Source organism: Lissotriton vulgaris, chromosome 6 (assembly GCF_964263255.1).
Source record: "Lissotriton vulgaris chromosome 6, aLisVul1.2, whole genome shotgun sequence".
Classification (NCBI taxonomy): domain Eukaryota; kingdom Metazoa; phylum Chordata; class Amphibia; order Caudata; family Salamandridae; genus Lissotriton; species Lissotriton vulgaris.
This window is the reverse complement of record NC_141694.1, coordinates 777,091,264-777,117,919: the sequence shown is the minus strand read 5'-3', so window position 1 is coordinate 777,117,919 and position 26,656 is coordinate 777,091,264. Positions and strand designations below refer to the sequence as shown.

At 43.0% G+C, this 26,656-nt stretch overlaps 1 protein-coding gene across 3 annotated transcripts in view; it reads right to left on the bottom strand.

The window, feature by feature from the left end:
• LOC147707975 (amine sulfotransferase-like) overlaps positions 1-26,656 on the bottom strand; it is an 830,947-nt gene that overhangs the window by 184,719 nt on the left and 619,572 nt on the right. For all 3 annotated transcript variants that reach the window (XM_086926786.1, XM_086926785.1, XM_086926787.1), the window contains exon 3: positions 20,384-20,592. In XM_086926786.1, coding sequence (XP_086782912.1) covers positions 20,384-20,592 — 209 coding nt within the window. The remainder of the gene's footprint in view (positions 1-20,383; positions 20,593-26,656) is intronic.

Sequence of the window (26,656 nt, the reverse complement as noted above, 5' to 3'; positions counted from 1 at the left end):
GGGAAGTGGATGGAGGACCTCGACTGGTGTATGTTCCAGGAGAGGTCTGTGTATGTGTCGAGGGGGCTACCCCGCAAGTGGGGCAAAGTCTGGGGAGTCTGGAACGCTTACCCGGGTGACATCTGTACGCCACCTGATGTAGATCCCGACAGTGTGGAACTGGAAGACACCTAAGTACGTTCTTTATATTCTGTTTATTTGTCTCTGGTGGAGGTCTATGTTCTCACTGTATACATTTGCAGTCACTCAATGCGCTCTGGTCAGTTTTGAGTTGTGTAATGTCTTTATTATTGTTTAATAAAAAGATGTTTAAAAAAAAATGTATTTGTAGAAATGTTGCATCAAACGCATAGTGCTACTAATACGACCAATTGTTGGGTGTGTGGCCTATTGCCCTCAGTGATGCATAGACATGATCTTTTTATTTCCTTGCCTTTATCTTATTTCGGAAGTTGTGAGGCCTGGTTTAAATTGCTGTCGATGATATACCTGCATTGAACGTGATTATGAAATAAATCCTGGCCTACATAGAGGTGCACCAGTGTTTTGACCCACAGGGTAATAACGGGGAAGGATCGCTTAACCCGAATACCTGCATAAATTTATATACACAATATGAAAATGTTACATGGTTAAAAAGCGAAATTCTTGACTTTGCAGAATTTAATTTTACTCAGTATTTTCAGCAATTTCAGGATCAAAATGTTACTGATGACAAAGCTATCCAGGTGCCTAAATCAAATGGTACCTCTGCATTCTGTGTACAGGGAACTGGGCACATTTAGTGGGAGACAGCCGTTGTAATTATTCTTATCGACTACGTACTTTTAGTAGCCCTCCGTTGTTAACACCTCCAAATGTTTTTTTTGTGTGTGGCGAGAATGCCTGCACATGGCTTCCCCGGGGATGGACAGGTCGTTGTTATTTGTCCTTTCTGTATCCACCTGTCTATATAGCACCCTTCAATTATCATAAAGATCATCGGTTAGATGGATAAAGTTTGCCTGTAATACGAGATAAACGGGAATTGGATACATCTGAGATAGATCAGACCGATACTCCTGAACAGCACTTTATCAACATTGTCAAGGGAGTATTTACTATTTGGGGGCCCATCATCACTAGTAAAGAAGTAAGGAGCCTATATAGGGTAGTTGAGGGAGTTATAAATACCACAGCTGGTATATTAACTAATCTGACTGTAGAGCTTCAGGCTACGAGACTTGTTTCTCTTCAAAATCGTATGGTGCTAGAAGTTATCTTAGCAGATCGAGGAGGAGCTTGCAGTGTGATCGGCAGCTCCTGTTGCGTGTATATCCCTGACTCCGCCTCCTCAGTCCACTTGGCTATTCAAAAACTGCATTGTTTAGCTTCTGAAATGCATGCAGACACTGGTACCTGGTCCCTTTCTGGATGGTTTTGGGGTTTATTGTCTACCTTGGGTTTGAAGATTCTGATGGTATTAGCTGGCATAGCAGGTGTCATCTTTGCCTGTTGTCTCTGCATACACTGTGGACCTGCTTGTTGTTCTTACTGTGCATCAAAATTAACGTCCTCTGTGACAGAGCCATCCCCAACTAAAGTCAAAGCCCAAATGGTCCAACAAGAAATACAAGAGATAATGTAGATTGACGAGGGTATTTTTGAGGACTGACTTTTTTGATTAGCTACATCATGCTAAAAGGGTGGTTCTGTTTTTTTTTTTTTTTTTTCTTTTTTTTTTTTCTTTTCGTTTTTTTTTATTGGCAAATTCGATTCACAAAACATGTGTACAAATCATAATCAATATAAATTGGTACGGTATGCATGGAATACAGTATGAATACAAACATATGTTAAAGTAAATAAACAAAATTCTACCTCAAGGAGAATATAACGATAATGAACAAAAAACAAAAAAGGATAAAGAGAAAGAAAAAAGGGAACATAGTATCAGAATGCATCAAATGTCCTGCATCTGGTTTCGCCTTTCATTATTATACCACCTGGTAATAGGTTCCCATATCTGTTTTCCTATTGCTCTCGTTTTCCTGCCTCTTGTGGCATATATTGCAATTTCTTGTTTATAGATAGCTATAAAACGACTAAGCCACATATTAAAGGTAGGAGGCTCTGTATCTTTCCACCTAGCTGCTAAAATTATCCGAAGCACGGCGTATCCCAGAAAAAGTACCGCCTGTTCTTCACTGTTGTGCTTCAAAGAGTCATCATGACCTAATAGGAGCAATGTTATGGAATCTTTTATTCGGTGCCCAAAGATTTGGGTCCAATATTCCAGTATCATAGCTTTGATTGTTGCCAGTGTAGGGCAATCAGCAAACATATGCAGGAGATTTGCGAGTGGTTGTTTACATCTAGGACAATTATCATCAATCCTGAGCCCCCAAGCAAACAATTTAGCTGGCGTATAGTATAGATTATAAATGATTTTATAATATTGAGCTTTTAAGTTAGAGGCTATAAAATATTTGGTTGAGAGGGTTAATGAGAGATCTATATCTACATTGGGATTAGCTAATTTTAAAGCCCAAGATTGTTCAGTATGCTCTAGATCATCAGGGGTATTGGCCAAGAGTAACTGATATAGGACCCCAATTCTTGTGGATTTTTTCCCTATAATATCAAATAATGAAATATTATCTAGTAGAATTTTTGGTTTAGTATTATAAATACTAGCTGATATTTGATAAAATTTTAAAAAATCGCTCGCGGGAACATTATATCTTACTTGAAAAGACTCAAAGGATAGTGGGAGATTATTACCCAAAAAATCACCGATTGTTTTAATGCCTAGGAGCTCCCACCTCTGGAATCTATTGTCGTTAGTAATGTTGGGAAAAATTTTGCATTGCCATAATGGTGTATATTTCGTAAATGTAGGAATACCTAGATGTTTACAGATAGCTTTCCATACTGCACGAGCATCTAGAACAGTCTTTAATTTAATTTTTTTATAATATGATGGTTCTACCTGCCTTAAAAGTAGTCCCTTATGTTTTTCGCCTAAACTAAGCTCATATATAGATGGTATATATGGAGTTATCGAGGTTGGGACTCCAGGTTTAGCAGTCAGAAGAGGATCCATATGTTGTACTAATGATGCCCAAAGATATAATCTTAAATTTGGTAAAGCTAAGCCACCCCTACTTTGAGGGAGTGCTAACAGGGGAAGGGCCCGCCTTATTTTTCCGTAGCTCCACATAAACTTTGCAATGAAGGAATCTATAGTCTTTATAAAGTGTTCCCCAGGCAGTAGAGGGATTGCTCTGAAAAAGTATAAAACCCGCGGAAATATGTTCATTTTAACATAGTTGGCCCTACCTATAATAGAAAGGTGTAAACTGTCTACCCTTCTAAGATCACTTTTAATTTTATCAATGAGGGGAGAATAATTTATTTCGCTAATCTTGCTTATCTCTGCCGAGAGAACTACTCCTAGATAAGTAGCCTGTTTAACCCTAAGTGTGCTTTCATATTGGGTGTTATTAGTGGCTAATACCATGGTTTTATCTCTATTCAGAGAGTACCCTGAATACTTCCCAAAAGCTTGAGTAATTGTCTCAATTTCAGAGACTGCTACAGACGGCTTGGTGGTTATCACGGCAATGTTGTCCGCATATGCCATAACTTTGGTAGAGAAAGACCCAGTAATAACTGGTTGGATAGCTGGTGAAGTTAATAATTTTTGAATAAGGGGATCGATATAAAGTGCAAATAGGACCGGGGAACATGGGCAACCCTGCCTTGTACCTCTCTGGACCGTAATGACCTCCGACTCGTTACCAGCTATAGAAATTTTAGCCGTGGGGTTAATGTAAATGGCTTTGATGGCATTAATAAAGTTGTTTCCAAAATTTTTACTTTCCAAGATATTCCAGAGAAACTGCCATGATACTCGATCGAATGCCTTTTCGGCATCGAGGAGGATCATCGACATCTCGCCCCGCGGCGCCCATGATGTCAAACAGGGTTATGGCTCTACGAGTATGGTCTGTAGTGCCTTTGCCGGGGATAAAGCCGTGTTGCCACGGGGATACAAGGCGTTCGATGACCCCGCTCAGTCGATTAGCAAGTATTTTAGCGTATAGTTTTGAGTCGGCGTTAATCAAGGATATAGGCCTATATGAGGAAGGCAGGTGAGATGGTTTACCCTTTTTATGAAAAATTATTATATTTGTTTGTTTCCATGACTCAGGAGGAATTGTGTGGTATTGCACTCCAAGAAACAAATCGAACAGGAAAGGAGTTATCTGATTACCAAGGATTTTATATAGATCCAATGGAATTCTATCCGGTCCTGCCGCTTTACCATTGGCCATCTCGGCTAATGCAATCTCCACTTCAGTGATCGTAATCTCTCTGTCCAAGTAAATCTTATTCTCTTCATCGATAATTTTGTGTAAAGTCTGATCTGGGAGCCAATTATTTAAAAATGTTGTTATTTCATTGTTAGGGTATGATATATCACTACCATAAAGTTTTTGGTAATACTTTTGAAATATTTTAACAATGTCTTTGGGAGTTGTATACACATTGCCCTCAAATTCTATCTTCTTAATACTACTTAGTGATTGTTTTTGTCGAGTACGTAATGCTAGCTGCTTCCCCACATTTTACCCTGATTCATACAATCTATCCTTATTAGCCTGGTAGATTTCCGCAGCTTTTTGAATTAGCGTACTATTAATCTCATTTTTTAGAATCATTATTTTATTTAAGATTTTCCCAGGATCTGAGGTAGGATCGGCTTGCCCTCTTCGAGACTGATTTAACTGGGAGGCATGGAGGGCCTCGAGATTGGAAAGTTCTTGCATCATTTGTATGTTAGACTGCTTTTCTATCTTTCGTTTGTTAGCTACAAATGAGATAGTCTCTCCCCTCAATGCTGCTTTAAAACAATCCCAAACTATTATACGGGGTGCACTAAACTGGTTACACTCAAAAAAGGACTGGGTCCATGATTTAATATACGTTATGTATTCATGATTAGCCAATAACCTCCTATCAAAAGTCCATTGTGTTATTGGTTTAGCTAAATTAGCCGTATCAAAGGTAAAGGTCAGTGCATTGTGATCTGATAAAGGTTTCGGGGATTTAGTTATTTCTATGATATCCTTCTCCTCTATAGTTGACATAATATAATCGATTCTAACGTATTTATTGTGGGGGAAGGAGAAATAAGTAAAAAGGGTGGTTCTGAGGGATAAAATCTATTTTCTATATTTATCTTAATCTTTTGTGTTAGCATGATGTATTTATATTCACATGTATATCGTAATTTAGACTAATTAGTTATGTCAATGCATGAACTCCTTTCCCGCTCTTGCATTATATTTCATTGGACGCAGACTGAGAACCAAACAAACTCCATTTTGCCTGTACATGTATTAGACTTGAACGGTGGTCACGAGCCACCCTCCAGCAGCCGAGTAAGCCCTGTTAGTTGAGTTATATAGACAGCTTAATTCATACTATTCTTTCTTGTTCTGAAACCCAAGGTCGCATCTGGTTTCAGAGGTGATAAGCACATTCCTGGAGGTGCCGTACCTGTGCTCCCAGGCACCGAGACAAAAGGGAGTCACCTCTCCTGACCCTCTCCAATAATAGCAGAAGCAGACTTCTAAATGAGCTTTGTGTGCCATACATGGTCTTTCCTTTAAGCTACTGTGCCTACCAGTATTTTTCCATGTACGGTGATCTCATGTAACGCAATGAAAGTATATATGCCATGACTTGAGTGTGAAAAGGCAGTCTTCTCCACGTAATGGCTGGGTGGCGTCGGAGAGGCTCCTCTATAAAGTATTGGTTGTCTAATAAACGATTGACTTTTCTTCACTGCCAACTGACTGATTATTTGGCAAGAGGATATTTGGGGGCTATTGGTAGGTATAAGTAAGTAAGTAAATTTATTGCACAGTTAATTAAAACTCACAATTTAAAATACATAAAAATTGGTTATCAAACATTTAAAATGATTTGCGTAGTACGTATTGTCGATTAGTCAGTTAATGTACTTTGTTTAGATCGTGAGCTCAGAGATGCTCAGGGCAATGTCTGGCTATTGCACATTTACATCTTTTTGTGCTTCATTAATTCTTTTTGCCACTGCGTCAAGGTATTTTGTGATTCTGCAGTTTAGTTGGATCTCTTGTGGATTGAAACACAGTTTGACTGCCTGTCGGCAGGATCTAATCCCCTTCTGATTCCATGTTGCACGCAATAGTGTTCTCCTTAAGTCCATTAAACTGGGACAAATACATATTGTGTGGACTAGATCTTCAGGACCTGTTTTGCAGAGTCGACAAATTTGGTCGTCCTGAGTCCTCTTCCATGGAGCCAGATGAGGGAGAATTGGAAGAATGCCTAACCGCAGCTTTAGGAATTTTTCCTTAGTCTTCTGTTTAAATCCTTGATCTAAGTACACTTGAGGGTTTAGAGTTTTATAGTCATTTAAGACTATCCATCCATGTACCCTTTTTGACAGAGTTTCTTTGTCTTCCAGCAGGGATTTTATTTTAGTTACTTTTGTTACCAGCTTTTTAAAGTGTTTGTGGTCTGCTGGGCTATTCCAAAGGCCAGTCAGCTCAAGAGTTTGTAGAGATTCCGTCAGATACTCTCTAGCGTGTGATCGTTCACGTCTTTGCAGTTCAGTCCAGAGGTGGGAATTTAGGGTGCCTGACTCTGCGTTTCTGATCTTGTGCCAGCATTTTATGAAGCTGCCCCTTCTTTCCACAGTTTTCTTTTGTACCCCGAATTCCAGACAGATTTGTGCTGGTGAGACATAACTAGGAAGCTGGAAGATTGACGTATAAGTTCTGGTGATTACTTTGTCAGAGCGTCTTTTCCAAAAGTTGATTCGCTCCCATATGTTAGTGTCGGTTGGAGACGAGCTCTCAGTACCTGCAGAAAAGGGTCGAGCGTGTGGTCAGGCAGAAGCTTCTTCAAGGGTTTCATCGCGAGGAAGGTCATGGTTTTTCGGTGTAGCGACTCTAGTTGAGGTTTAAACGACCCTCTGCTATCCAGTAGGACACCCAGGTACTTGTAGCACGTCACTTAGTCCAATTTGTGACCATCCAGGAGCCAATTGTTCTTCCTGGCCTTCTTGTAATTCACAGCCATGATTCTTGTTTATTTCAAATTGATGGTTAAGCCGTTACGATGCGAGAATGAGCTAGTAGTGTTCAAGAGATGTTGGAGACCTGTTGGAGTAAGGCTTATTAGGACAAGATCGTCGGCATAGAGGAGATTGGTCAGCATAATGTCCCCTAGCCACGGGGCGTGCGATTTAGTACTGTCCAGTTCCCCTGGTAGATCTGCCAGGTAAAGGTTGAACAGGGTCGGGGCTAGGACGCACCCTTGTTTCAGGCCTTTGGAGGTGATAATTCGTCTTGAGAGGTGCGTCCCGTCTCCCAGCTTGATCTTGAGCCACGTGTTGGTGTGGAGTAGGATGAGTTGCCTCAAGAGGGGGTGGGGTATCCCCCATTTTTCAAGCTATTGGTAGGTATAGCTCCATAGAATATTTTAGTACTACGTCACTGAGATCTTTGTAGTAGTAGTGGCCTGGACTGGCAGCCCAGAAGGAACTGAGAGAAAATCCTAGCTTTATGACTTTTGGTATTCACAAAAGGCATTTAGTAGTAGTAAAGTTAGGAGTCCTAACTTTACTACTACTAAATGCCTTCTGTGAATACCAAAAGTAGTAAGGTTAGGATTTTATCTCAGTTTACTAGTAGTAAAGTTAGGAGTCCTAACTTTACTACTACTAAAAGCCTTCTGTTAATTTCAAAAGTAGTAAGTTTAAGATTTTATCTCAGATTAGTTCTGTGAATCGGCCCCATAGTGAGGGAAGGCTACCGCATTCACCAAGAGTTAAGCAGAACAAGCGTGGTGGTGGTAGCATGATGTGTAATGATCAGCAGTAGTGAATAGCACCTTTTTACCCTGTGTAACTGGAGTAAGGCAGATAGGTTCACAAAACCTTTTAAAAGTTAAGCTGCTGTGTGCTTATATCACCCTTGGCCTACATCAGAAAGATGTGGCGTGCTGCACAGTGCAGGAGTCGTGACTCTGCGTTGATTGTATGAGTGCCTAATAGGGGTACGGTACAAGGATGGTACAGTACAGTTCAATACATGTGTGATTAGTACATGTGTGGGTTGTATGTATCACTGAGAGGAATACATTACATGAGGGATGTAGTTCTGTGCAGTGTGTACGCAGGGTCTGCATGTGCTGGGCGCATGTGTCCTTGCCTGAAGTACAATCGATGAGGGATGAAGAGATGGGCAACGTGGCATATAGTGTGAGTGTGGGCGGCAGTGGGTTTCATTTTGGACAGCCCAGACCTGCCTGGTAAAGACATGGAGGAGGCGAGGATTCCCCCCAGACAATTATGTGGATTGCTGCATTCCTGTGAGCTGGGCGGTGATACACTGGAGGTAAAGTGACAAGACTCCCTTTACATTTCAAAAGGCTGGTCTTTGATTCAGTGATAGATGACAAAGGAAGGGCTGTGACACATCTCAGTAATGGAGATCAGGCTATAAAGAGACGTAGGTCAGGGGGTCTGGGATTAATCTTTCACTGTGGCTGATATCCAGGTGTGAACTCTGGCAGCTCGCATGAATTGTGTTGTGGACAATCAGTTTCAGAGTTTTGCTTGCTATGGCAGACCTCTTTCATGAAGGAGCTCTGCCACAGGAGGCACACCACTGGATGGAGGGATATTGTGCAATTGAATACAGTAACCATATCCCTCTTGTTACAGTTTTGGCTATTCCTGTTGTCACCTGAGATAATTAAGCCAAGATACAAGGAGTGTCACAAATATAATTGTGAGAAATGTGGTTGTTGCTTGACTGGGGTATGATCCCAGTTCAAGCAACATCCATCATCCCTTGTAGGGTAAACCACAAAAAGTCACTCAGTTAACCGTGCTTAACCCTGGGTAGATTTGCTAAAAAAGCTGTCAGGCTTAACAAACTGGGTAATGTATTTCTGCAACACTTAAACAATAATACATTGAAAACATAATACAAGAATTTAGAAAAATAGAGTAATTTGTAGTAAATTATTTGACATCAAAATGAAAAAAAACATTGGAACAGGAGTTAGTAATTTTGTAATTTTGTAAGTTTTAGTAAAAAGTAGCACCTACAAGATCAAAGCGCCAACCGCAAACATCTAGTCACGCGAGACAGGGTCACAGTCGAAAAATATGGATAACCACAATAGAGCACACTTCAGATACAATAGTGGATTTGTCCTGGTCAGCGCTTACTTTCGGCCTTAGAAAACATTTCTGGAAAAATGTTTTTGAGAGGGTAAAGTTCAGTGTGGCAAGGATGCAGATGGTATTGGAGGGAGTTTCAACATGAGGGAGCCTCTAGTTGAAGTTGTGGTGAAGATTTCTACGTCAGACTTAGTCGAAAAAAATCTCCAATAGGACTAGGAAGGATGCTGTAGTTGAGGACAGTTACAGGATTTGGGGTACCCCTTTGGCACTGCGTCACTTAGCAGGATTTGCAACTGCAGAGAAGAACGTAACAAGAGCATCTGCAAAGTCAGGCCTACTGCCAATGCACCTTCAGCAGCTTGAAAAGCAGGTTGTTTTAGGTCTTCATTTTGGTCTGAAAGCAGTTTTTAACCAAAACATTTCTAAGTCACAGGTTTTAGGTGTTAGCTTTCTGGGTACTTTAAGCACCAAAGCCAAGGGTCAAGGGCTGGTTGAATACCACTTGGGGGTTCAAGACTCACTCAGGCTGGGTCAAGCGCAAGTTCAAAATGGTGGGAGTATTTTATGTCCCTGTGGCTCTGATCAGGAGGCCATCAAACTAGCCCTTGGAGTCCCTCGGGTAGTCCTGGGCTCAGGTGAGGATGCAGAGCTCAAATAGCAGGGCTGGCCTCTCAGGGTTCAAGGCAGTCTCCAAGGAGCCTCCAGGCAGCAAGGCCATTGTTCCGGGTGCAGCAAAGCAGTCTTGTGGAGTACCCAGCAGGCCACAACTGCTGCCCGTCCACTGAGAGTCCTTTCGCAGCTCCACAAAGTGAACTGAAGAGTGGGACTGAGGGTCCTATTTTTATACCAGGTACCTTCTTTGAAGTTGGAAGACGTTTCCAAAGATTTCTCTACCTTTCACTTACATCCAGTTATGTGATCCAACAGCGGCTACAGGAAATAAATGACTACGGGCAAGAAAATGCCAACTTTCTAAATGTAATTAATTATCAAGGAGAGAGAGGACTGGGTAGCCAATCCTTATCCCCAAGGAGTTTATATGTAATCAAACTTGGACTGGTCTATCAAGATTTAGTACAGGACTCAAAAACTGTATGTATCGGGGAACAGAGTGTGTTCCTTCATGAAGCCCTCACCCACCAACCTAGTTGCTGGCATGCTTCATCATCGGGCTGACCCAGTGACACCGAATGTGTCCCAGGGGGTGTGCTTCAGCGCCTGTATTACAACGGAGATGGTATGTTACTGAAAGTGCAGTGGTGGTGGAGTGATAGGTGAACAGGTTAAAAACTATCCAGTGGTCCCAGTGGCTATCTTTAACATCTGGGCCTCTGGTAGAGTTAACAAGGGCAGTGGATGTAGGTGGGGTGGTGATTATGAACTCCTGCATCCCATGGTAGGTCTACATGTTTCAGCCAGGCCTTTTCTTAAACTGGCTTTCCTCAGGACCAGAAAACTGTGAAGGTGAACACTACACTAATAGTGAGTATGTGGGTTAAAATGTGTTGCACGAGCTAAGGTGCCATACGTGTGGGAGGGTGTATTCCCTCTCCAAGCATAACTATACATACAACATAAATGACAGACAGTCCCAGGATGCTTGTTTCCGGTCCAGGGAAGACATGGCTTGGCACTTCGGGCTGGACTTTTCCCATGAGGCACAGGGTCAGACTGATTTGCATATGGCCATGTCTGAACTGGGGTGGTAGAGTGGGCTAAAGAATGATGAGGGATTAAACTCTGATCAGTTGACTGGGGGTGAGTGTATGATTTGCTCAAACACTCCGTCCATCATCACCTTTGGTATCACTTTGTTTGCCCTGAGTTGGCAGGGTATGCCCAGACGTGTTTCCCTTGCTCACTCTTCCACTGGATTCAAGATAGCCTGGCTGATGAGGATTAATAATCCGAAACCGGTCCCAGGATGCTTGTTTCCGCTCCAGGGAAGACATGGCTTGGCAGTTCGGGCTGGACTGTTCCCATGAGGCACAGGGCCAGACTGATTTGGATAGGGCCATGTCTGAACTGGGGTGGTGGAGTGGGCTAAAGAATGATGATGGATTAAATCCAGATCAGTTGACTGGCTTGCTCAAACACTTCGTCCATCATCCCCTTTGGTATCGCTTTGTTCGCCCTGAGTTGGCAGGGTATGCCCAGACGTGGTTCCCTTGCTCACTCTCCCTCTGGATTCAAGATAGCCTGGCTGATGAGGATTAATAATCCGAAACCGGTCCCAGGATGCTTGTTTCTGGTCCAGGGAAGACATGGCTTGGCAGTTCGGGCTGGACTGTACCCATGAGACACAGGGTCAGACTGATTGGCATAAGGCCATGTCTGAACTGGGGGGGGTGGAGTGGGCTAAAGAATGATGATGGATTAAACCCAGATCAGTTGACTGGGAGTGAGTGTTTGATTTGCTTAAACACTCCGTCCATCATCCCCTTTGGTATTTCTTTGTTTTGGTCATCAAGTTTTTTCTGATATGATGTAATAGTGGTTTTGAAATGGCTCTCAGTGGCCTGAATGTCGATATTCATTGCATCTGATAGGCGTTTGGCTGTTTTGATGATTAGCACCGGCCAATACCTGGTGCAGTGCCTGGCGATCTGGGCCCAATCTTTCCTGAAGGTGGCATCATCCAGGAAGATTCTTGGTGCATTTGTGACAAGAAGGCCCCTGGGGCGGTGTTTGTCCTCAGGTACTAGGTCAGGAATAACCTGTGCAGGATAGTTCTAATGCGATTGCTGTTCTTCTCCAGCAAGGAATCCCAGTCAGTGATCTGCGCTATTGTGTTTGAAATATTAAAATCTGCCAGAAAAGAGGGGTCTGAGAGGATTTCACTGATGTCATCCTCAGTGTATGTTAGGCCCGGGTTTTCACCCATGACTGCTGAGATGGTGAACAAACTCTTTCAGCTGTGCGCTGTTAATAGTAATCGATTATCAAGGAGAGAGAGAGGGTGGCACTGTTAAAGGGTGTTAGTGAAAGACACCATTAAGGGGCTGGGCATTGGGGTCACCAACAAATATTGTCGCACCGGGCGCTCCCAGCGCTAAAGCCGTCTCTAACTTGACTTTTCCGGTTACGGAGGCAGTAAAAACCTATGGAGAAAATAGAGTAAGAGCGCAGAAAACAAGTACATTTGAAAATGTGCAGCTTCTGCCTCTCAGCTCTTAAGCTGATTAATTGACATGTCTTACGAAACTAGATTTATTTCATACTTTTTTTTATTACCGAACATTACCTCTATGAAGCTCTCCTTATAATTATAATTAATGCTTCTGAGTGACTAAGAAGCCGGTTCCGATCTCGCTTGGAAGGGCACCGAATGCGATCCGGCCGGAAAAAGTAAGAGCCGTACGCGTGTTTTCCGCCCGACTCGTACAGCTGTATGAGCGAGCTAGTACCATGTCAGCAACGTGAAATTCACTGACCGAGAAAAACGCTACAAATGCAAAAGACTAACAGGAATGGTGGGATCATATCCCCATTGACATCAGTGCCCCGTCCGCAACCACTACCTCTGCAGATCTCATGGGTGCTTCCACATCTGATGCCTATGAAGTTTTGTTGGCTAAAGTGGGGGCTCTTATCTCGTCATCTTTAGCCCCAATCCTCGACAGACTGATATTGATGGAGGAAAGACTAACCAACTTTGAAGTGCTTGTTGTATCTAATTTTAGCACTATTGAGGATACCTTGGGAACAATCAATCAGCCCCCTGGAATCTTGACAAACAGTTTGTGTAACCCTGCAATCCCTTAATCCCCTCTCGCCATTTGTTCATCATCTAACAGACCAAATGTAACTTCTAATAGTGTGGGTAGTCATGTCCGACGCCAAACAATGGGGCCTCCTGTAGCTCTTTCAGGCTCTACCCATGATACTCTCAGAATGTTGAGCCCCAATGTGCACAAAACTATTGGTAGGACACAGCCACAGATAGTGGCACAAGGTAGCCTCGAACATACTGGCTGTTTAAGGCCACAAGCGGAATCTCAGACATCCCCTAGTTTGACAGTTCCTCGCCCACTTTTAATCCCATCTGTTCCTTTAATTTGTCTGGAGGAAAAGTTAAATTCATTGTGCCAAGAAGTTAGAGTCTCTCAGCACCAAGATGATAGTGGCAACATCAAGTCAAGATTAGATCTCCCTCCAGCTGCTTGTCCATATGTTATAGTGCTAGCTAATATCCCAGAACGGAAAACAAATGTGATAGAAAACACGGAGCAGCTAATAAATACATCTAAGTATTGGTTATCTAATTCCCTAGGGGTAAATGTTAATGCCCTTCATAACATTATCATGGCTAGGAGGGTCTCCTGGGTAGGAAGAGCTCCTGAAAGTATCAAAGGAGACTGTATCGTAGTAAACTTTGATAACCATCCCATAGTGGGTGAACTCATTTCACTCTCAAATCTTTGCTCGACCTCTGGGTTTCTTCTATAAACCTCATTATTTACAACAGCTGTGTACTGTTCGATCTAATGGTCTTTGGAGGCCTTCACACCTCACCGTTACATACGCCATTTTACTCTTCACTCCCATTGTTTCCCTTAAGGAATAGATTTGCTGCTTTAGAAGGTATGTCCACCTGTGATTGACTGGAATCTGAAGCTATATTACTTAGTGGAGATGGTGTCTTAGATCTACAAAAGCCGTCTCCCTCGCACGCTCTCTCTTCTTTAAATTCTTGTGTGACATTAGCCAGTCATCAAGACACTTTAAATCTGCCAAACATTCCACTACCTCTAGAGAATCTCTCAGGATCTATAGCAACTATGTCATGGAACATTGCTGGTTACAACCAAAAAATGCCTAATACTGACTGGTTATCCCTGTTGACATCTATTGTCATAGTGTGCTGTCATGAGACCTGGGAAATAGATCTAATATTCTTGAATGGGCTATACCGTCACCTGCTGGTCGGGCCAAGAGTGGTTTGCTGACACTGTTGTATAATGCCTTTTCTATTAAAGTGAAGTCATTTTTTAACAAGTCACCTTATTATCACATTATTTTAATAGATCATTGTGTGGATTACTGCTGGCTCTTTATCAACTTCTATAATAACAAATTTAGAAGCAATCAAGCAGATGTGCTGCTCCCTTTAGAAAAGGATATCAATGAGCTACAAGATAAATGTACCAAATCCTGTAATATAATTTGGCTTGGGGATTTCAACATTCACCCATGTGATAAGATAAATGTGTTAGCTTGTAGAATACAGGATGCTGATGGGGAGAGCGCTTTTCACTTTTGTCACACGGAGTATGGTAATACTTTGAATAGACTATTAATAATAAATAATCTTGTATTTTTTAATAAGTCTGAAAATGTAACTGGTCAGTTAGAATTTACCTTTTTAAATCATTTCTCTACTTCTACCCTTGACTATGTGTTGGTCTCTGACTCTATAAAAGGCCTTTTTTCTTGTTTTGAGATTGTGATCTATCCATTTAGTGATCACGCTGCAATAACTTTTCCATGCAATCCGTAAAGAAAGCCGATTGTGCTTTTAAACTCCCTATAAATCCGGTAATTGCAAGAGAAAACGGGATTGTCCTAAAATGGTAAAAAACATAGACACTGTGAGTTTTTTGGCCAACCTAGGGGCCCATTATGATCGCGGATGGACTTGAGTCCGTCCTCGACAATAGAGGAGGAGGGAATCTCTGTATGGCCTGCGGAGTTCCCTCCTGTCCAATTAGGATGTGACCGCCAGGGTGGCGGTCAGATCCTCTATTTTTGCCATTGCGGCAGGTGCAGCTTCAAGCTGCACCCGCCGCAATAGTAAAAATGCATACATTGCATTTGTATGCAGAAAGCGGCAGGCACCGTGCAGTGCCTGCTGATTTCTGCATACAAATGCAGGGGGGTACCATAGGTACCCCCCATGTGCACCCCCCACCCCCCTTCACCCAGGGGCCCGCAACGGGCCCCCGCAGTGAAGTTCCACATGCTTTTTCAAGGCGGAAAAACTGCGCGGAAAAGCACTTTTTTAAACCCATCCTAATATGGCTGGCAGTGTCTGAGAGACACCGCCACCATATTAGAGCTTTTCCGCCGCGGTTGTAAGCCAACCGTGGCGGAAAAGCGGCGGACGGAAACCAGTCCCCACCAGCCATCCTAATGTGGCGGTGGGTCTTTGGTGGATCCGCTGCGGTCTTTCCGCATCCTCCGGGCCGGTGGTGGCTTCCGCCGGGCCGGAGGATGCGGAAAGACCGCAATCGTATAGGCCCCTAAGTGTCTAACCGCCTTGCGGAGATAATGCATTGCTTGGATTCAGTTTTACACAAGAGAATTATTCGTGATTTTGAGCTAATTTTATCTGACGTTAAAAATAATTTAACTCGCGTTATTCGTAATGGCCGACGTAAAAAATAAAGTTGGTTTAATGATGATTGTGATAAAACCTTAAAAAGTTTACATGTAGTTTTGAAGTCCAAACCACGAGACACATTAATAGTTAAACATCTACGTACAGCCTAAAAAAAAGCAAGAATTACCAGGCTTAAAACCTTAAAAGAAGAATGGTGGAAAAACCTGTAGAAGGCAGCAAAACTAAAAAGCTCGCGAACATTTTGGTCTTTGATCAATGCTCTGTCTTAAAAGACGAACAGGCTATGACCACAGAAACCAACGTAGATCAGGAAAAATGGGTGACCAACTTTGAAGGGCTTTTCCTAGTGGGTGATATACCAATTCTACAATCTGATTCCCAATCTTTAGAAATTAATGAGACTCCTGCTAATTTTACACTTGCTGAAACTAAGCACACCCTAATCCAATGTAAACGAGCAAAAGCACCAGGACCAGATGGAGTCCCTATTGACCTGTTCTTAGATAATCAAGACTTGTGGGAGCCACTCCTTACAAATGTTTTTAATAAAATTGCCCAAACATGTGCACCTACATAATGGAAGACAACTGTAATTGACCCAATATATAAAGAGAGGGACAGGTCAATTGCGAAAAACTATAGACCAATATCTCTGATTGATTCTACTTCAAACTTAATGGGCCGTTTGATTTTAAATAGATTAGAGGATTGGGACGAGGAAAATAATATTATTATTCCATGCCAGTTTAGCTTTAGAAAAGGGAAAGGCACTGTGGATCAGTGTCTGAACTTGAGCCCAATTATATCGAAATACACGGCTGCAAAAAAGGGTAATCTCCACCTGGCCTTCATGGATCTGTCCACAGCCTTTGACTGCGTGGCACAGCCTAGGCTGTGGCAGATGATGGAGGCCAGGGGAATTGACCTGAATATCATTAATATTATTTGTGACCTTTATTTAGGTGCCACAGCATATGTTCGCTATGGACGGGACGGCGAGTGTACTAGGTTCTTCAAAATTGCAGGAGGCGTCCTCACCCACTTCTTATTTGCTCTTTATACCAATGGCGTGCAATCTGCTCTGTCAGGTTCCACCCCATATGTCCCTTTTATAAACTCAGTGCAGGTGCCAATTTTATTGTATGTGGACGACGCAGTGCTTTTAGCTCATATGGGCAATGCACTGCGCCGCCTAGTTCTGGGGTATACTCAATTCATGAATAACCTAGATATGAAGGTTAATTATTTGAAATCTTTTATTTTAGGGGCAGGTACTAAACAGTGAAGCTATCCACAAATCATTACTGAAGAGGGTAAATTGAGAGTAGTTGACTCTTTTAATTATTTAGGGATTACATTTGATGCCGAAAATGAACTGGCAGAATATGATTGCTAACAGAGAGTCCCAGATGGAGAAGAACATTGGGGCACTGACAAAATGTATTTAAAAAACTGGCCTAAAACCTATAGATATGATAAGAACAGTGTATCAAGCAAAGTCTGTGTCTGCTGCCACCTATGGGGCAGCTCTTTGAGGAACAAGGGATTGTGCAAAACTGCAGACAATTGAAGATAATTTCATAAAAAGGGTTCTTTCTTTACCAAACTCATGTGCCAACTATAAGTGCCACATGGAACTGGGAGCACCTTACATTACTGACACTATTGCAGTGGCACAGATTCTTATGTGACATTCAGTATGGCGAAAAGAGACCCTTGCCTTAACAAGAAACATTATAAAGGATGTACTGAAATTAGATGGGGTGGGTAACATCACTTGTTTAACCTATGTTGAATCCACATTGAAAGCGGTTGGGCTACATCGCCTTTTTTTGGACCCTACTACTTGTTGTTCAATCTTAAAAAATGACCTAAAAATGAAATTGCTTTCTAATCGTCAGATAAAAAGGGAGGCTAAAAATATTAATCTGTCGACAGTAAAGACAGACCTGACTTCTCCTAGCATAATGCAAAAGGATACAAATACCATATATTTAAACTTCGTCACTAATCTAGAGCATAGGTACATTCTGGTGTGAATTTGTCTGAATTATATACCTATAATGTTGGGTTTTCCCCTTAATGTTTATGTTGCTTCTGACCTCCCATTTTGTCCATGTAATCAGCAATCTGCTCAGAATGACATGCACTTTTCGTTTTTCTGTAAATTTTATTGTGATGCAAGGAAGCGATTAATTATCCCCATTATGTGTGGGATGAGGTTCAGACAGTGTTCTCTGGCGTCCCTTTTGCTATCTGCATTAAAAAAGAGACGCACAATTTGCTAAAATTATATACCGAACAATGAACTGATTTAATCATATTGTGTAAATAATTATGAATTTAAATTTTTATATTACCATTTTTATATATTTTAACCACACTGTAATGTTGTGATACACTGCAAATGTCCCTTTTTACTGTCGTATACTTTTTATACCTACATTGTGTTGGCAAAATAAAGTTATTCTGACTGACTTACTGACCAACCGAGTCGTTTTTGGGTTCGAATTGCTCCATACGCCTCTTCTGTAAGTAAACCGCGCCGTGCAATGGATGTGATTTACGGCCGAGCCAGTACGATGAACGCATTGGACAGCCGGTGCGAGCCGAAGTTTCCAGCTCGCAAAACATCCAGGAAGTTGCCTTTGGGGGTCTGCGTCTGACCCCCTGTCACCCGCAGCCTTATGACTCGGACACAGGGGGAGACCCAAGGATCTCCCCAAAACAAGCATGTACAGTGCGGATGGCACCGTTGCGTACCCACTGTAGGGGGCACCCTTGTGTGAGACGTACTAATTCGGTCAATGGGAGCCCATGTACGCGTCGTACGACTGGCGCCCATTGACTTCTATGGGAGTCCTACTGAACCGAGTCCGGTAGCATGCAGCCGCATCGTACTCACTCAGTCGGACTGCAGCACTCCGACTCGGTCGGAAAACACTCCGGATCTGCCTCTGTCGGAGAGCTTTCCGATCCTGATCAGAATCGTCCCCTAAGTAGTTTGCAGTACGGCTTTCCATATGAGCGCTGTTGTAATCAATTTCAAACACAGCGTATTCCACAAAGCCTGGGGAGGGAGGTACAAGTTAAAAAGTTTACAAATGGCATTTTGCCAACAAAGTTGCAAAAAAAGCAAAATCAAAAACGTAAACCTTTTTTTTGGATGAAGACAAAATACTCACAAAAGAAGCTTGCCTCTGTAAATCCCTATTCCGTGCTCCCCACACTTAATCGAAGCTGCCACCTTGTGGTTAATATAACACCCTATTTTGCAATCCCCGAATGATGACACAAAGAGCTTCATACAACTCCTACATCAATAAACCATTATGGTCAGAATCACCCTGTGCGTGCATAGCAAGTCTTGTTCATCAGGCCCAGTTACATCATCATGCAAAGGTCCAGCTTTTGTAATGTATAGGATATTCCTGTGCTAAGGGATATCCTGTGCCATATATAGCATTTAATCATTATTTCAAGTTTCCTGTCAGTGGCAGCTCATACAGTGAGCTTCCTTTCCAGCGGTGCTTCATGACTCCCTAAGTAATTGGCATGCTGTACAAGGTTCTACAGAAAATGACACAATATCGAGTTCTTTCTTTTATTAAGGTAGAGAGGGCATATCCTTATCAAGTACATTCATTTTTTGTTGTTTAATCATGTATACAATAATTCTAAAAGTATTATTTATAGGGGCTTTTGTGCAGCCCTCAACAGCACCCCACCTCATTAAACTCCACTGCATACCACTCCACAACACAAAATACAATTCCACATAATTACACTCTCAAACACACAATTCCACTCTACATAATTCCAGTACACTCAATACACACATAATTACTGTCCTCATATTTCCACAGCACACCATGCCACAAAATTCAAATGCACAAATCCACTCCACACCACACAATTCCATGCCATACAATTGCTCAACTAACTAATCCAAACCAACCCACAGAATTCCACAAGACATCACACACATAGACTCCTTAATACATAGGTAAAAAGCATTGCCATTGACAATGCCAATAGCTCCAACAAATACAAGACCTGTTGCTTAGGTAAAAACACATTGTCATTTACAATGCCAATAGATCCAACTTCCACAAATGCGAGGCCCATTGCATATCCAATGCTTGTTTGAGTTGTTAACACAAATGTGTGGCTGCTTCCTGATGATCAACCCTACTGGAGAAGTGAGGAGTAGACATGAACACCTTTCGAGTGGGGGCTGAGCAAGTGGGGATACCAGGATGAAGGGGATAGGCAGACGTTCCTCAGGGATAGGGGCAGATGGGAATGACTCATACAGCTGGCTAGAGAGGCCAAGCAGTACTCAATCAAGTGGCCTGGACCGACAGGAATGCTTGTAGAAGATTGTCTCAGAGTTCCTCTAGGCCCCGGAACGCAAGGGAGGATTAATGTGTGAGCTCCTTGAGGGCAGGTTGGTTAATTGTAGGCACTGGCAAGGAGCTTCTGTTTTTTTCTCTTTTCAGTTGCAGTCTTGGACTCTTTTTTTCTCCTACCCAATGCTATGAGAATGTTTTTCTTCCCTCTGCATAGCATCAGGTATTGTGTTTCTGTTTGAAAGTCACAGGCAGTTTATTTCGGGCCTACCACATAATATTTTGAGTTGATGTGCCACAATGTTCAGTTATTGTGCAGCTAAACAATTCTATGACCGAAAAAAGAAACCCACATTAGAAAGGAAACACGTTGTAGTGGATACTCAAGGAAGCATGATGATTTTTATAAGGCAATAACAAGAAACATGCAGTAAATAATTCAATATTTCATACCTTTGCTTTTTTGTTTTTGAGCCCTTTCGGAACCAAATAATGTGGCAGGTGTGTTGTCAAAAGGCGAGGCGACGGAATCTGTTTAATATCCACTTGACTCATATTATATTCAATCCAAGGCATTCGATCAACTGTTTTAATGTTTTCAGTTTTGTTGAGATGCCCTTCATGATAAATCGAACACAGTATCTGTTGTGTCCATGCGGTCCCTTCAAAAGTAAAATACAATTGTTTCCTCAATATGTCATTATGTTCTTTATTTATTTTACGGGTATCACTTCTAGACATCTTTAGCTGTTCTATTGCCAATGATTCATAAACATATCTAAATATAGTGGGATTGGGATCAGTCCCTTGTTCTTGATTGAATGAATTTCTTGCTTAACACATATCTCTGCTCCTTATTTGTTAGCGTTCCTCCCAATTTATTTTTGACTCGACTCCAGAGTATATCTTCCTAACTGTTTTCTGATTGGATGGCTTGTGCCTTTCCACTGTTTTCATTCAGGGAGCTATTTTTTAGCTTTCACCAGCACAGAGTACCACTGTGCTTGTGAAATCTGTTTTATTTAATGTAATTTAAAAAGGTTCTTACATCGTGCCCTTACTTTTCATTGGTTGGTGTGCTTTCCACTTACTTTTCCTCCACTTCTATTTGCTGTAGCATACTGTTTCTCTTGTGTGTTTCTTTTATCAGTGTCCAATGGCCAAGTACTGTTTTATACACCTTTGTGGAAGTTTTCGTTTGCTGTCCAATCAGGTGTCTTTAATTAGCTTGACTTTGTTCTCTTGTTTCTGTTTCACTCAGCGACATAGGCCGCATATATGTCATCCTGTAACTTTCATTTCTTCCATGAGGCTTGGAACTCATCATTTCTATGTCTTTCTTTCAGCCCTGAAACCCCACCCCAATTTTCACTACAAAAACGTAGGCGCAGTGCTCTACCCCAAACAGACTTCTACTACCCATGTTAAAGAGTTAACACTCAGTAGACTGTCTTGCAGCTCACAGTGAAATGTATTGTTTACTAGTCAGGAACCACAGACCAAAGAGGTACTGGCATTAGGTGTGTCTGTAACTTCCATTTCTTAAATGAGGCTTGGAACACATCAATCTCCAAGCCGTGCTTTTAGCCCTGAGCTCCCCGCTGGTTTTCATTCTAAAAAACATAGGTGCAGAGCTCAACCCCATACAGACTTCTTCTACCCACGTTAAGGAGTTTCCACTCAGCAGACTGTCTTGCAGTACAAAGTGAAATTTATTTTTCCTGACCAGGAACCACAGACCTAAGAGTTACTTCCTTAGGTGTGTCTTCTGGGATAATTCCTGACTCCACATGGGCCTCTGTTGTCTACTCCAACCTAAAGACACTATAATAGTTCATTTCTCCTTTAGATTGGTGCTTGTTTTTAAATGACTGATAGGTTTAACAGGCAGCCATTGGAGTAATCAGGCCTCTCCTCAGAATTATGATCCCATGTAAAAACAAAATCATAATTTAGGACAAAATCCTAATTTAAGACAAAATCCTAACATAAGACAAAATCCTACCTTAAAACAAAATCCTAATTTAAGACTACAAAATGCATTCTGTGAATACCAAAAGTAGCACATTTAGGATTTTGTCGTAAGTTAGTTCTGTGAATAAGGCCCACTGCATCTAATGACTTCACTGGGCCAGGTTCATTGCTCCATGTGATTAGCCTCAGTACCACCTAAACTGAATGCGAGGAGACACTTATTGAGAGATACCAGATAAAGCATCTCACACTACTGTTGTGGTCTCCTTGTGGACGTGAATCTACAGGGCAGTCACATCCAGACAAACATATCAAATGCTTCTTATATTATACATGCACACAATTGTTTACTTGTTCTCTGCACTTCACCTAATCTCCCTCTGTTTGCACGCCTTCACTCGATATTAGGTAAGAAGTTCACAGACGGTGTAGATATTTCATTAGGACTGTCTATGATTTGCGGGTTTTTCGGCTGCATTTTTCGGTTTGTCTGATACTTTTAATTTAATCTCCTTGTGTCAGCACGCATTTCACGAGTGCTTGTGAGCTGTTGAATTTTTTGTTTCTTCCACACTTTTAACTAATCTTCTCGTAGTTTCTGCGATGCCCGTTTCCACCTCCTAAATTACAACTGTAGTTAATCATGTTTCCACATTTTTATTTGGAGAATGCTGTGAACTGCTTTTCATTTTAGTCAAATCCTCTGCCCTTCACCTAATAGCCCTACTTTATATTACCACCAGTTACTGCACAATGTATTGTCTTTCTCAATAAACAAGTCATAATACTTTTATGAAGTTTCAGTAACTTATATTGCACAACTGCTCACCAAGCTAAGAGAACAAAAAATAACTTATTATTAATAAAGTAGGTAAAACCTATTGGATTTACCAATGATTGTTTCTTTTTCTTCTAGCATGCAATGGCAATACATGTGTGTGTAGAAAGAACAGATGAAACAGAGACCTATCTGCAGCATTCGGTAGATTCAAATGTATGTTTATTTCATCAGCAAATGACTCTTCTATCATTACCTCAGCACTTCACCTCTCCAAATTCATTGTAAGATTCATAACTGTACATTCAAGGTTGGTAAACACTGAGTGCATCACATGAGTTACAGAACACTAATACATAACAAATTCCACAATATCATGAAACTGCACACAGCCTCTCTAATACATTAACAACTCTTATCCCCACTAAAGCAAAGCCTTGGCTTAGTCTATCTCATTTTATTGGCTGATGAAAGTTAAATTATATCTCTCTCACTGTTCCTTGTCCCTTGATTCTCACATATTCTCTTCCAAGAGGATACGTCTGACCACTCTCTCTGTCCCTCCCTTCGAACATGTCCCTCCTGGAAAATCTAGTCTCACTTCTCATCACCACAACCCTGATCTTATTCCACATCCTGGAAATCACTACTCTCATTGGTCTGGAGTATTACAAACAACCATCTTTGTGCAAAGTGTTCTTAATCTTTACTGTATCACCAACCTTTACATGAGTATACCTTGTTGCACACAACTGTTCCTCTCTCTCACTTTGTTCTCCTCCATTTCTCTCTATATAACATGTTCTGTATTTATGTCACCACTCCTTTCATTTATCTACTAGCAGCCTGTCCCAATGTTGTCCGGGTATGAATTGCTGCCGGCCAGTAGCATATTGTTTTGTAGGATTTCGTTTTGATAGCATTTCTTATCTGTGACAGGCCTGTGAAACGCTCCGATTCACAGTGCACTGCTGATGCACCTAAGAGTGCGTGTTCAGTAGTGTGTGAACTCGAGTTTCCCTACTTTATTTTTCCTTGCAATATTATGTAGCGCGAACTCGACAACATGTCATGAGCACAATTTACATTACAGAAGAACACATTCATTTGTCGTAGGCACGGGGAGACAGAGCGATTTGCCTGGAATCACAGGAAGTTGAGCTGATGCCGAGATTCAAATGTAGCTCCCCAGCTCTAAAGTTCGCAATTCTAGAACTTGTGGCGGGAGGTGTGTCTAAAAGTGTATGTTGGTGCTGGCCATCAATGAGAGAGACCTGTGCCTTTTTCAAATAGGTGATGAAAAAATATGAGTATGTTGCTGGAGATGTGGGCCGCCGTGCCACCAATGTACTAACCGGGGGAGGGTAAACACCCATTATTCCGCAACTTTCTTTCCACATACCATCACTCCGCATACTTTCATTACGATAGGACCATGCTTCCGCAATGCCATTTCTAACGCATGGCATTACTTTTTATATGCTTTTACCCACATACATTTACAACGAAATTCGTTGGAAATGCATGAATGGTAAAAGCATGTTTTTTTTAAATGTTTGGATAAGGTAAGTATGGGTATAGGGGTATATGTTTTGGGGTACTGAGGTATATGTTTTGGAGTGTTTGGGTATTTTAAGGGTTCAGATATAGTTTTGGGTTACGGGGTACAGGGGTAGTTTTAGGGTTTAGGGATAGGTATGGATTTTGGGGTACAGGGGTATTTTTAGGGTTCATGGCTAGGTTTGGGTTTTGGGGTATAGGGGTATTTTTAGGGTTCAGGGATAGGTTTGGGTTTTGGGGTACAGGGGTATTTTAAGGGTTCAGGGCTAGGTTTGGGTTTTGGGGTACAGGGGTATTTTTAGGGTTCAGGGCTAGGTTTGGGTTTTGGGGTACAGGGGTATTTTAGGGTTCAGGGGTAGTTTTGGGTTTTGGGGTACAGGGTTATTTTTAGGGTTCAGGGCTAGGTTTGGGTTTTGGGGTAGAGGGTATTTTTAGGGTTCAGGGGTAGGTTTGGGTTTTGGGGTACAGTGGTATTTTTAGGGTTCAGGGCTAATTTGGGTTTTGGGATACAGGGGTATTTTTAGGGTTCAGGGGTAGATTTGGGCTTGAGGTACAGGGGTATTTATAGGGTTCAGGGCTAGGTTTGGGTTTTGGGGTACAGGGGTATTTTTAGGGTTTAGGGATAGGTTTGGGTTCTGGGGTACAGGGTATATTTATAGCGTTAAGATGGGTTAGTGTTTAAGGGTTTTGGGGTGGGGACGTGGCCGAACAGCCATGATGGCGGATGGCATTTGCTGAGCTCCGGGCCCAGCCGAGAGCATTATTCTGCAACGGCGGAGCTGCGGGCGCCATAAGTGGCAGGAAACAGGCCGGGAAGTGCTGGTGGATCTGGTTGTTGCTTCCGGTCACAACCCGCGGCGTTCCTGCATTCCCTGGCCGCTTCTGAGGTGGAGTCGGCATCTTTGGAGTGACGGCCTGCGTGAGGCGGCGCCCATACGGGTAGCGAAGCGGGCGGTGTGTGATTGATGCCCGGTCCAGGCCTAAGGTACGGGCAGAGAATTCTTCACGGCGGGGGGCGCTGATATAGGAGGTCCCTTCCTCCCCCCCCCCGCAGGGGTACCGGACTGGGAGAGGCCAGGTGGGGGGCAGAGGCCAGCGCTTCACTGGCTGAAAGATCCCCGGGAGGAGCCTGGTTAACTTCTTCGGTGCCATTTCCGGTGTGGGGAGGACAGACGCGGACTAGGCCCTGCGGCCCCAGGAGAGACAGTGGTGACCGGTGGGACAGGAATCGGCCCGACTGAAATACGGAGGTGAGATGGTTGAGAGGGTGGCGCACAGAGCAAGCTGGAGCAGCTCTACGTATACACTGAGTCCCCCTCGGCGCCATTAGCTGCGTAGCTCTGAGACAGGGGAAGCGCAGAGGCCCTTCAAGGAACGCGGGGAGAGTGGCAGATAAAGGGTCAAAGTACTACTCTTGTCCCCCTTTCCCTTCCTTTCCCCCTCCCGGTCCGGTGTCGGTCATGGGGGGCAGATAATGGACTGTCTGGAGTTATTGGGGGTGAGGACTGCGTGTGAGGCGTCTGGGGGTCCCTGATCAGAGTGCGTTGGAGACGTTGGAGGGCCGGAGGCCACACTGGGGAGACCATAGTGAGGGCCCGCCTGGATCGACAGCCCTCTGGCATAGAGTGGTGAGACATCTCTGGGGGCCCCTCCTAGGCGGACACATAAGGCTGATGCCTGTGAGTGGGAACTGTACGTCATGAGGGGCCTGGAACAGCGGGAGTGAAACAGGAAGGTCCCTTCCCCAGGACAATTTTGCTTGGACCACTCTGAGCCTCCACCCATACATTTTAGAGGGAATATTCGACCTGTGGTGAGTTGGCAACTCCTCCCCTGGAGGTAAGACACGGACTGCGCGGGAATACACTGGAAGTGACTGTTGTACCCCAGAGGGGTCAAGGAAATAACATAACTCGCCATGGTGCGCAAAGGCACCAAATCCGTTGAAAGCCAGGGAGAGCTGGACGGTCCCCAACAACAGACCGGGACTGGAGAGGGCGGAAACCGGCTGGGGACTGCCGAGATGGCCCATCCGGGTGCGCAGCAAATGGACAAGCTTGACCTCATATTGCAGGAAATCAGAGACTCTAGGGCAGCGATGGAACTGCAATTGGGGGCCCTCACCACCAATTTCTCCCTCCTGAAGGCCAACCACACCAAGCTGGCGGAGAAGGTCAAAGAACAAGGGGTGGCGGTCTCTGAGCTCACTCCAATGGTGGCAGAGCATACCACCTCTATCCTGGAGCTAAAGAATCAGGTCGCCACACTGATGGATAGGGTGGAAGATGCAGAAGGGCGTAATCGCCGAAATAACATACGGGTGATTGGATTGCCGGAACGCTGTGAGGGGACGAAGGCTGCGGATTTCATGGAGCAGTGGTTCTGAGATCAGGTGACATCAGGTGGGCTGTCCC